The sequence below is a fragment of the Pristiophorus japonicus genome, chromosome 11 (assembly GCF_044704955.1).
Source record: "Pristiophorus japonicus isolate sPriJap1 chromosome 11, sPriJap1.hap1, whole genome shotgun sequence".
Classification (NCBI taxonomy): domain Eukaryota; kingdom Metazoa; phylum Chordata; class Chondrichthyes; family Pristiophoridae; genus Pristiophorus; species Pristiophorus japonicus.
Window position 1 is genome coordinate 86,152,495 of NC_091987.1, and position 12,801 is coordinate 86,165,295.

Below are 12,801 nucleotides of genomic sequence, written 5' to 3' on the forward strand. Positions count from 1 at the left end.
CCTGACAGTATATGTGCACGAATTGTTGATGGCAGGGCAGGTTGAGAAAGTGGTTTAAAAAGCATAAAGGATCCTGGGCTTCATAAATAGAGTACAAAAGCAAGGCAGTTATGAATAACCTTTTTTAAAAAAATGAGTTCGGCCTTAACTGGAGTACTTGTCCAATTCTGGGCACTGCACTTTAGGAAAGATGTGAAGGCCTTTGAGAGGGTGCAGAGAAGATATCCAAGAATGGTTCCAGGGATGAGGGACTTCAGTTATGTGGATAGATAAGAGAAGCTGGAACTGTTGTTGGAGCATAGAAAGTTGAGATTTGATAGAGGTGTTCAAAATCATGATGGGTCTAGACAGTAGATAAGAGAAACTGCTCTCATTGGATGGGTCGAGAACCAGAGGGCAGAGATTTATGGTGGTATGAGAAAAAGTTAGGATCTGGAATGCACTGCCTTATAGGGTGACAGACCGATTCAATTGTGGCTTTCAAAAGGAAATTGGATAAGTACCTGAAGGGAAAAAAATTGCAGGGTTACGTTAAAGTGTGGGGGAATGGGACTAGCTGAAGTGCTCTTGCAGAGAGCTGGCATAGGCCTTAACCCCTTAGCCTAAATTCGAGGGAATACATCCCCAGCTTGTGTGATTGCTACCTGTAATTTAATCCTTGGGAATTCTGGTAAATACATTGCATTCCCTTCAAGACTAATATATTCTTCCTATGGTGTGCCCAGAACTAAATGCAGTACTCCAGGTGTGATCTAACTGGGGCGTTGTATAGGTGAAGCATAACTTCGACCCCCTTGTATTCTTGTCCACTAGATACAAAGCCCAGCATTCCATTAGCCTTTGAGCATTTTCTCTATATGTTCATAACATTTTAATGATTAAATATACATGGACCCCCAAGTTTCTTTGGACCTCCACTGTTTTTAGCTTTTCATCATTTAGAAAGTACTCTGATCTTTAGGTTTAAACTGGACGACCTTGCACTTGCCTACATTGAAATCCATTTGCCACAGTTCTGCCTATTAAGTTAATCCATATCTCTAATTTTATGTTTCCATCTACACTGCTAACAATGCTGCCTATCTGTGTGTCATCTGCAAACTTGGATATGTGGCTCTCTGTCCCATCATCTAAGTCGCTAATAAATATAGTGAATATTTAAGGCCCCAACACAGATCCATACCACTAGTCACATCCTGCCCATTATCCCTACTCTCTTGTCTCCGGCTGCGCAGCCAATTTTTTAACCAGGTCAATACTTAGCTGAAGTTGAAGCTAATGGAATGGAAGGCAAAGTGTGAGAAGGAACTTCATCGAGTTACATTGAGTACAGCACAGAAACAAGCCACTTTCATAACTGGTCTATGCCAGCATTTATATTCCACACAAGCCTCCTGTCACCCAACTTCATCTAACCCCATCAGCATATCCTTCGATTCCTCTCCCTCGTGTGGTTATCCAGCTTCACCTTAAATGCATCTATGCTATTTGCTTCAACTGCTCCTTGTGGTAATGCGTTTTACATTCTTATTTCTCTTTGGGTAAATAAGGTTCTCCAGAATATCCCATAAAATTTATTAGTGACTATCATATATGTATGAGCCCTAGTTTGGGACTCTCCCACAGGTAGAAAGCTTATCTCTACGTCTACCCTATGAAACATGCTATCATAAAGACCTATCGGATCACCTCTCAGTCCTCTAAATTTCTTGAGAAAATAGCCCCAGCCTGTTCAATATTTTCTGATAAGTTTATCAAATGTCTTCTGGAAGTCAATATAAATTACAGTCATAGACACTCCCCTATCACTTATTTTAGTCAACTGTTCAAAAAATTGTCAGGCATGTTTCCAGCATTTTCTGTTTTTATTTTAGAATTGCAGCACCCGCTTCTGTTGTATCAGCTATGGCTCAGTTGGTAACACTTTCTCCTAGGAGTCAGAAGCTTGTGTGTTCAGGTGGCACTGCAGAGACTTGAGCATTGTTGGAAGTGCTGTTTTTCAGATGAGACATTAAACAGGCTCCATCTGCCCTCTCAGGTGGCGTAAAAGATCCTATGGTACTATTTCTAACAAGAGCAGGGGAGTTATCCCCAGTGGCCTGGCCAATATTTATCCCTCAATCAACATCACTAAAAACATTATCTGGTCAATATCACATTGCTGTTTGTCATCATTATCATAGGCAGTCCCTCTAAATCGAGGAAGACTTGCTTCCAATCTAAAAGTGAGTTCTCAGGTGGCTGTACAGTCCAATGCAGGAATTACAGTCTCTGTCACAGGTGGGGCAGATGGGTGAAGGAAAGGGTGGGTACTCTTCCACCACTTCGGGCAGTCTTGAGCCAGAGATTCCCAGGTGCCGGTGGGGATGTTGCTCTTTATCAAGGAGGCTTTGAGGGTGTCCTTGAAACGTTTCCTCTGCCCACCTGGGGCTCGCTTGTGTGTAGGAGTTCCGAGTAGAGCGCTTGCTTAGGGAGTCTGGTGTTGAGCATGCGGATGATGTGGCCCGCCCAACGGAGCTGGTCAGTGCTGGGGATGTTGGCCTGAGCGAGAACACTGATTGCTGTTTGTGGGAACTTGCTGAGCGCAAATTGGTTGCCACATTTCCTACATTACAACAGTGACTACACTGCCAAAAAAAGTATTTTATTGGCCGCAAAGTGCTTTATGTGGTGGTGAAAAGGCACTATATTAATACAAACCTTTATTTTGCTCCATTTGGGGCAGGTTTCCCCTCCTAAAATTAGAAAGAATTTTCTTTTTTTTTAAATTAGAGGCAGTGAGACCAATTGTAGCACATCCACAACACTTGATATCGAGCCTGGGGCCGTTTCCTGGGATGGTAACTAGCTCTGGGGTAGGTGCAGAGATCAAATAAATAGTAATTGGGAGACTTAGCATTCATCCTGCAGAGAAAGTCCATCCGGCTCAGGGTTCACGGCCTCCTGATGCAATCTCCGGTTGTGCAGCAGCCATTTTGTCTATCCGAGGAAACCTTTCCCGCTTCCTCCGTCCGAAACCAACCAACTTAAAATTAAAATAAATGAAATAATATTTTTAAAGAACTTTTATTAAAATCCTTAAATCACTTTGTTTTTTTAATATCCCAGCGAGACCTCGGCTGCAGCCGCCCCGGCCACAGGGGCTGTGACATGTCGAGCGAGGAGAGTTACAAAGCGATCATCCGCTACCTGACCAACGAGAAGGAACCTTATGCGCCGGGGACCGAGGGCAACGTGAAGAGGAAGATCCGCAAGGCCGCGGCCTGCTACGTGGTGCGGCGCGGCACCCTGTACTACCAGAAGAAGCGCAAGGACCGCGATGAGTTCGACGAGCTGGAGGTGGTGCTGGAGGCCAAGACCCGCCGCGAACTCATCGCCTCCTTCCACGAGAGCGCCGAGGGCTTCCACTTCACCCGCGACCAGACCTGGAAGAACATCTCACAGAGCTACTGGTGGAGAGGTGATGGAGGGGGGAGAAGATGGAGGGAGGGAGAGAGGAAGATGGATTGAGGGAGGGGAGAGAGAGGAGAAGATGGAGAGAGAGAGAGAGAGATGGATGGATGGATGGATGGATGGATGGAGGGAGGGAGAGAGAGAGAGGGCAGGATGGATGGAGGGGAGGAGGGAGGAAGATGGTTTGAGGGAGGGGGAGAGAGAGAGGAAGATGGTTTGAGGGAGGGGGAGAGAGAGAGGAAGATGGTTTGAGGGAGGGGGAGAGAGAGGAAGATGGTTTGAGGGAGGGGAAGATGGTTTGAGGGAGGGGGAGAGAGAGAGGAAGATGGTTTGAGGGAGGGGGAGAGAGAGAGGAAGATGGTTTGAGGGAGGGGGAGAGAGAGAGGAAGATGGTTTGAGGGAGGGGGAGAGAGAGAGGAAGATGGTTTGAGGGAGGGGGAGAGAGAGAGGAAGATGGTTTGAGGGAGGGGGAGAGAGAGAGGAAGATGGTTTGAGGGAGGGGGAGAGAGAGAGGAAGATGGTTTGAGGGCGGGGGAGAGAGAGAGGAAGATGGAGGGAGAGAGATGGATGGATGGAGGGAGGGAGGAGGAGAGAGAAAGATAAAGGTGGAGGGAGGGAGAGATGGAGAGGGAGGGAGAGAGAGAATGCTGCCGGAGGGAGAAAGGATGGGGGTGATGATGGTGGGGTGGGGGAGGAGACAGAGGGGAGTGAATGAGTGTGAGAGAAACAGGATGGAGGGAGCGAGAGCATAGAAAGAGCGCAAGGAACAGGATGGTGGCGGAGGCCGGCACGAAGATGCTCCGGACTGTGGGGCGGTGGGGAAGCTGCAACCAGGGCACTAGGGGCGGAGAGGACACAATCGGCACCCGGCTCATTTATGTGAAACCCCGGCCAGTCAGCCCGCTGACAAAACAGACTGACGGTATTGGAAATGCAATTCCCAAAAATATAATGAATATTCTTTTGCGCGGCGCCCTTCATCAGAACTAGACACGTATTAAATCGAAAGTTCGCCTGGTACTAAAATGTACAACCAGAGCTGCCGGCTTTTTAATGATGCAAAGCCTGTCGCCCATTGTGTCTTTGTATAAAACTGGAGCCTTTAGTTTACATGGAACTTAGTTTTAATTTATAAAAAAATCAGCCATCTCACTGCTTGTATGTTGGCAGTTTATATACATTAGATGACAAGTTTCATGCCATGTGGATGAAACATATATAAACCTAATTCCATTTTAATCAGTTATCTGTAATTCCGTCTTGCTGCCACTTCCTTAATAATAGATTCTAGCATTTTCCCTACTACTGATGTCAGACTAACTGGTCTGTAGTTCCCTGTTTTCTCTCTCCCTCGTTTATTGGGTAGCAAATGTAACCCTGCTATTTATCAATCCGCGGGAACCTTTCTCGAATCTATAGCATTTTAGAAGATGACAACCAATGCATTCACTATCTCTGTAGCCACCTCTTTTAAAACCCTAGGATGTAGGCCATCAGGTCCAAGGGATTTATCAGCTTTCAGTCCCAATAATTCCTCCAATTTTTTTTTACTAATTTCTTTTAGTCCCTCATTTTCGCTTTTCCCTTGGTTCTCCACTATTTCTGGAAGGTTTTTTTGTGTCCGTCTTCGTGAAAACGGACACAAAGTATTTGTTCAATTTCTCGGCCATTTCCTTATTCCCCATTATAATTTCTCCTGTCTCAGCCTGTAAGGGACTCACATTTATTTTCGCTAATCTTTTCCTTTTTTACATACCTATAGAAGATTTTACAGTCTGTTTTTATGTCTCGTCAGTTTACTCTCATTCTATTTTCCCTTTCTTTATCAGTTTCTTGGTCCTCCTTTGCTGAATTCTAAAATCCTCCAAATCCTCAGACTTACTGCTCTTTTTGGCAACATTATAAGCCTCTTCCTTTAATCTAATACTATCTTTAACTTCTTGTTAGCCACAGTTGGACAACCTTTCATGTGGAGTTTTTGTGCCTTAAAGGAATGTATATTTGTTGTAAATTATGTATTCTTTATTTACCGTCATACCTTGTAATGCAGTTTCCCAATCTACCTTAGCCAATTCGCCCCTTGCACCTACGTAGTTTGATTTGTTTAATTTTAAGACCCTACTTTTGGATTTAACTAAATTACTTTCAAACTCAATATAAAATTCTATCATATTATGGTCACTCTTCCCTAAGGGCCCCTTTTCTACAAGGTTATTAATTAACCCTTCCTTATTGCACAATACTGGATCTAAAATAGCCTGCTCCCTAGTTGGTTCCTCAACATACTGATCTAGAAAACTATCTTGTATGCATTCCATGAAGTCATCCTCCACATTATTACTGGGAAATTCGGCTTCCCCAGTCTATATATAGATTAAAGTCTCCCATGATTACTGTATTACCCTTGTTTAATGTGCTTCTAATTCCTTGACTTATACTCTGCCCTACATTACAACTACTGTTTGCGGGCCTATAAACAACTCCCACCAATTATTTCTGCTCCTTGGTGTTTCTTGGCTCCACCCAAACTGATTCTACTTCTTGATTTTTGGAGATAAGATCCTTTCTCTCTACTGTCTTTATCACTTCCTTTATTATCAGGGCTATTCCTCCTTTTCCAATTTGCCTATCTCTTCTAAAATGGAATATTTAGTTCCCAACCTTGTTTATTTTACAACCACGTCTCCGTAATGGCTATTAGATCAAACCTATTCATTTCTATCTACACTATTAATTAATCTATTTTGTTGCGAATGCTTCGCGCATTCAGATATAGTGCCTTTAGCTTTGACTTTTTTCAATTTTTTCTTGATGTTTCCGTAGTCACTGGTGCCCTGATACCTTTGTTACTCTGTCCTTTCATGACCCACTCTGTTTATTTTTACCCAAAACTCTGCTCTGCCCTAGTACGTTGACATTTCTTTTGCTGCTTTCAAATTTACTCCCCCCCACCTCCTTCATTAATTTAAAGCCCTGTCTACTGCCCTAGTTATTCGATTCACCAGGACACTGGTTCCAGCTCAGTTTAAGTGGTGCCTGTCCCAGCGGTTCAACTCCCTCTTTCCTCAGTGCTCCATGAAGCAAATCCCCTGCCTCCCACTTCCACATCCAGAAATTATTATCTTTGAGGTTCTGCTTTTTAATTTGCACCCCAATATCTCAACTCTCTCAGCAGAACCTCATTCCTAGTTCTACCTATGTCGTGGTTCCTGCATTGAATCCTCCTCTTCCCACTCCAAGTTCTTCTCCAGCCGCGAGGAGATGTCTTTAACCCTGGCACCTTGCAGGCAACACCGCTGACCAGATGCCGTGCTAGGGTATGCGCTGTGCCAGTTCCTCTGGCAACTTCCAGCCCGCTCCTCCACCATCCAGTACATCCCTGACTCTGGTCACCTTGTCAGCCAGGACTTTCCCTCCATCAACTACCTGAAACCATAGACGTGGAGGTGCGGATTCCTGATCAGTGGCTCCCAGAGGATAACCGCCACTCCTAACGGGGAAGAACTCCAGGTGGGAGCAACAGTGTTCCAGATCCTGATCAGTTCCTAGTAAAAGACAGGCAGCTCCTACAAGGAGGCATGGCTACTCTGCAGTTTTATAAACAGGAGCTGCATGTCGTAATTGAGGCCATGCAGCTGGCGGAATAAATAAGTCACCGCATAAAACATCTTGGAGGATTCTCTCTCTCTGCAGGGTCTGAAGACGGAAAGTCGCATCCATCGCCTGACCGCTTCACTAAGTGGGAGACTCCGAACTTCTTCTACATCTTGGCGAATAATACTTGAGGGGTTGACTGTGGATGGGCAATAGCAGACATTTAGAGACCGCATGAATGAACTACAACAATTGTACATTCCCGTCTGGCATAAAAATAAAAAAGCGAAGGTGGCTCAACCGTGGCTATCAAGGGAAATCAGAGATAGTATTAAAGCCAAGGAAGTGGCATACAAATTGGCCAGAAATAGCAGCAAACCCGGAGACTGGGAGAAATTTAGAACTCAGCAGAGGAGGACGAAGGGTTTGATTAGGGCAGGGAAAATAGAGTACGAGAGGAAGCTTGCAGGGAACATTAAGACGGATTGCAAAGGTTTCTATAGATATGTAAAGAGAAAAAGGTTAGTAAAGACAAATGTAGGTCCCCTGCAGTCAGAATCAGGGGAAGTCATAACGGGGAACAAAGAAATGGCGGACCAATTGAACAAGTACTTTGGTTCGGTATTCACTAAGGAGGACACTAACAACATTCCGGATATAAGAAGGGTCAGAGGGTCTAGTAAGGAGGAGGAACTGAGGGAAATCCTTATTAGTCGGGAAATTGTGTTGGGGAAATTGATGGGATTGAGGGCTGATAAATCTCCAGGGCCTAATGGACTGCATCCCAGAGTACTTAAGGAGGTGGCCTTGGAAATAGCGGATGCATTGACAGTCATCTTCCAGAATTCCATTGATTCTGGATCAGTTCCTATCGAGTGGAGGGTAGCCAATGTAACCCCACTTTTTAAAAAAGGAGGGAGGGAGAGAGAAAACAGGGAATTATAGACCGGTCAGCCTGACATCGGTAGTGGGTAAGATGATGGAATCAATTATTAAGGATGTCATAGCAGCGCATTTGGAAAGAGGTGACATGATATGTCCAAGTCAGCATGGATTTGTGAAAGGGAAATCATGCTTGACAAATCTTCTGGAATTTTTTGAGGATGTTTCCAGTAGAGTGGACAAGGGAGAACCATTTGATGTGATATATTTGGACTTTCAGAAGGCTTACGACAAGGTTCCACACAAGAGATTAATGTGCAAAGTTAAAGCACATGGGATTGGGGGTAGTGTGCTGACATGGATTGAGAACTGGTTGTCAGACAGGAAGCAAAGAGTAGGAGTAAATGGGGACTTTTCAGAATGGCAGGCACTGACGAGTGGGGTACCGCAAGGTTCTGTGCTGGGGCCCCAACTGTTTACACTGTATATTAATGATTTAGACAAGGGGATTAAATGTAGTATCTCCAAATTTGCGGATGACACTAAGTTAAGTGGCAGTGTGAGCTGCGAGGAGGATGCTATGAGGCTGCAGAGCGACTTGGATAGGTTAGGTGAGTGGGCAAATGCATGGCAGATGAAGTATAATGTGGATAAATGTGAGGTTGTCCACTTTTTAGTGATAAAAACAGAGAGACAGACTATTATCTGAATGGTGACAGATTAGGAAAAGGGGAGGTGCAACGAGATCTAGGTGTCATGGTACATCAGTCATTGAAGGTTGGCATGCAGGTACAGCATGCGGTTAAGAAAGCAAATGGCATGTTGGCCTTCATAGCGAGGGGATTTGAGTACAGGGGCAGGGAGGTGTTGCTACAGTTGTACAGGGCCTTGGTGAGGCCACACCTGGAGTATTGTGTACAGTTTTGGTCTCCTAACCTGAGGAAGGACATTCTTGTTATTGAGGGAGTGCAGCGAAGGTTCACCAGACTGATTCCTGGGATGGTGGGACTGACCTATCAAGAAAGACTGAATCAACTGGGCTTGTATTCACTGGAGTTCAGAAGAATGAGAGGGGACCTTATAGAAACGTTTAAAATTCTGACGGGGTTAGACAGGTTAGATGCAGGAAGAATGTTCACAATGTTGGGGAAGTCCAGAACCAGGGGTCACAGTCTAAGGATAAGGGGTAAGCCATTTAGGACCGAGATGAGGAGAAACTTCTTCACCCAGAGAGTGGTGAACCTGTGGAATTCTCTACCACAGAAAGTTGTTGAGGCCAATTCACTAAATATATTCAAAAAGGAGTTAGATGTAGTCCTTACTACTAAGGGGATCAAGGGGTATGGCAAGAAAGCAGGAATGGTGGACTGAAGTTGCATATTCAGCCATGAACTCATTGAATGGCGGTGCAGGCTAGAAGGTCCGAATGGCCTACTCCTGCTCCTATTTTCTATGTTTCTATGTTTAACACAACCTTCGGAACTCCCAGTCACGGCTGCAGAGAACAGTATCTATCTCTCTGACCCCTACCACAACTACATTCTTTTTCACTCCTCCCACTTGAATGGCCTCCTGCACCATGGTGAGAGTAGGAGGGGAGAGAGAAAGGAGAGCACCAGTTCCAACTGTCGCAGGACGGGAGCGTGGAGAGCACCAGATAAATAAACCCATGCAAAGCATATCTCATTGCAGTCATGATAGCGAGTTGAGGAAGCGCCAAGAAGTTAGAGCAGGCATTCATTTGGGACTTAATTTTTTTTTAAACTTGACTTTTTAAACCTATTTCAAACTGATTTAAGTCTGCCTTTGGAAAAACAAATTGTCAATGAACATAAATTTTATGACCTCCCCCCCCCCCCAACTTATAAATAAAAAAAATAAATCCATTCACTACATTTTTAACGGGATGGAAAGGGGAAGTGAGCTCCTGTGTCTTTGCATCAGTGTATATATTTTTGATGACATTTTGTTTAATTTTTAGGTATATTTAAGCAAGTGAAAGACTATATCCGAGAATGTATTCAATGCAAGGAAAAGGCCGATCGAAACAAGTCGGTATCTGCCGATACAATGGAAATCCTGGAGCAGCTGGGAATAGATGCTCCGATGCTGGGGGATAGCAATGAAACTGATGATGAGTTGAGTAATTCCGAAGGAAAATCCAGTGCCCCTCCAAGGCCGACAAAAAAGAAAACCGTCCCAAAGGAGGAATTGGTGTTTGTAAGTAATATTTTGTTATAGCACACAGATTGAACTGTGTACATAAGGGGTTTCAGGGAGGTTCAACCAAAGGTGTGGGAGTCCAACACAGATCTGTTCAAGTTTTATTTAGTTTAACTATCACAATGCAAAAAGTCCAATTACAATTCAGGAAGATTAGAGGCAAAATAGCTCCCTACCTGCCTGGTTCAAAGAAATATAATGGAAAAAGTAATGATACATTGTTAATGTTAGGAAATAGTGTGTTATGCCTGATTTGCTTAATTTGCAATGATAACCACAAAGAACCTAACCCAATGGGTTGACTAAAAATGGGAGCTGTTAAAATACCTTGGCGTACCAATTAACAATTTATATAGATTTTTTACTATTTTCCTGAAAACAGTATTGCCCTGGGATATGATTTCATAAACACCCAAGTGGTTGTTTTTCATTTGTAAACCTGACCAGTAATATTAGGGCAGCATTTAGTGAGGGCAGGAAAATCACAACTAAGTCTGTTTTATCTTCACTTGTCAGGGTAAGGGAGAGGGCTGAGAGTAGAGTTGCTCTAGATGCAATGTGTAGTAGAACCATAAGCACAATCCTTTGGAATACATTTACAATGTTGCTACACCTAACAAACTGAGCAGTTCTTCACCATGGTGTCCACATCTGTAGATTTCCAATGGAGCCATTGTTCAGCAGCTAGGAGTGGGAACATTTTTTCCTTCCTTCCCACTTCATAGTCTGGATAAAATGCCCAAATGTAGCACACTATCGCTGTCTTGGATGAAAAGAGCTATTTCTGCAAAGACCAGGAATTTAATCTGGCACTTTCCTCATTTATATAACTCGGCACCCTACTTTATGATACTGTCAACTAGCTAGCTTTATTTATGCAAGTTCAATTAGTGATGGAAAAAAATATGCTCAAGTTCATTTATTCAAAGCGTTAATATCGCTATAAATAATATAAAGCATTTACAACCAAGGTAGCTTAACTGAGGAAGCAATGCCTTTCGAGTTACAATTCTTGAGCTCTTGTTACAAAACCATTATCTTGTCGGTTAGTTATTTCAAATTTCTTATCACAATGTCCATATATGGCATGCAGATCATGCTTTGTTCATGTGCAAATTTGCATCTCTAAGCTACAGAGTACATGATCATAGGACATAGACAGGCAAAAATTTGGCAGATGGAGTATAATGTTGGAAAGTATGAGGTTATGCACTTTGGCAGAAAAAAATCAAAGAGCACGTTATTATTTAAATGGAGAAAGATTGCAAAGTGCTGCAGTACAGTGGGACCTGGGGGTACTTGTGCATGAAACACAAAAGGATAGTATGCAGGTACAGCAAGTGATCAGGAAGGCCAATGGAATCTTGGCCTATATTGCAAAGGGGATGGAGTATAAAAGCAGGTAAGTCTATCTACAGTTATACAGGGTATTGGTGAGGCCACACCTGGAATACTGCGTGCAGTTTTGGTTTCCATATTTCTGAAAGGATATACCTGCTTTGGAGGCGGTTCAGAGAAGGTTCACTAGGTTGATACTGGAGATGAGGGGGTTGACACGAGGAAAAGTTGAGAAGGTTGGGCCTCTACTCATTGGAATTCAGAAGAATGAGAGATGATCTTATCGAAACGTATAAGATTATGAGGGGGCTTGACAAGGTAGATGCAGAGAGGATGTTTCCACTGATGGGGGAAACTAGAACTAGAGGGCATGATCTTAGAATAAGTGACCGCCCATTTAAAACAGAGATGAGGAGAAATTTCTTCTGAGGTTTGTAAATGTGTGGAATTCGCTGCCTCAGAGAGCTTTGGAAGCTGGGACATTGAATAAATTTAAGATAAAAATAGACAGTTTCTTAAATGATAAGGAGATAAGGGGTTATGGGGAGCGGGCAGGGAAGTGGAGCTGAGTCCATGATCAGATCAGCCATGATCTTATCGAATGGCGGAGCAGGCTCAAGGGGCCGTATGGCCTACTCCTTTTATTGGGCTTAAGTTTCGGCCTGAGTTGCTCCTATTTTTTTGGAGCAACTAGCTAAGAATGGAGCATCTTAGAAATTGCAATTCTCAGCATTTGGTTTGCTCCAGTTATAGTCAGTTAGAATAGTTTCATTGTAGAACAGTTTTTTTTTCAAAAGGGGAAGCGTCCAGCCACTGTTTTGCAAGTTTAGGCAGCGAAAATTTACTCCAAACTAATGGAATAAGTGAAGATTTTTGTACGCTCGGAAAAACCCTGCCAACACTTATAAATCAGGCGCAGGGAACGAGAGATTGGGGGGGGGGTTACAAACATTAAACACTTCACTTTTACAAATAAAGAGCCATGACCAATAAAATCAAAAAAAATTTTTTTTTTTAAATCAATCAATAAATAAAAAATAAAGTTTCTATTCACCAACTGCAGCACTGCGAGCCCTCCAACAGTGCACTGGGATGGTGCCTGCCCCCAGTCTGTGTCTCTCTCTGTCAGTGTGTGTGTCTCTCTCTCTCTCTGTCAGTGTGTGTGTGTCTCTCTCTCAGTGTGTGTGTGTGTCTCTCTGTCTGTCTGTGTGTGTCTCTTTGTCTGTGTGTGTGACTCTCTCTCTCTCTGTCTCTCTCTCTATCTCCCTCTCCCCTCTCTCTCCCCTCTCTCTCCCCACTCTCTCTCCACTC

General features: G+C 43.7%; 1 protein-coding gene across 2 annotated transcripts in view; it reads left to right on the forward strand.

Moving 5' to 3' along the window:
* Window positions 1–2,974: 2,974 nt before the first annotated feature.
* Window positions 2,975–12,801, forward strand: part of zbtb11 (zinc finger and BTB domain containing 11) — a 60,902-nt gene continuing 51,075 nt past the window's right edge. For both annotated transcript variants that reach the window (XM_070893665.1, XM_070893664.1), the window contains exons 1-2: window positions 2,975–3,460; window positions 9,911–10,149. In XM_070893665.1, the coding sequence (XP_070749766.1) occupies window positions 3,151–3,460; window positions 9,911–10,149 (549 nt within the window). In that variant the 5' untranslated portion in view covers window positions 2,975–3,150. The remainder of the gene's footprint in view (window positions 3,461–9,910; window positions 10,150–12,801) is intronic.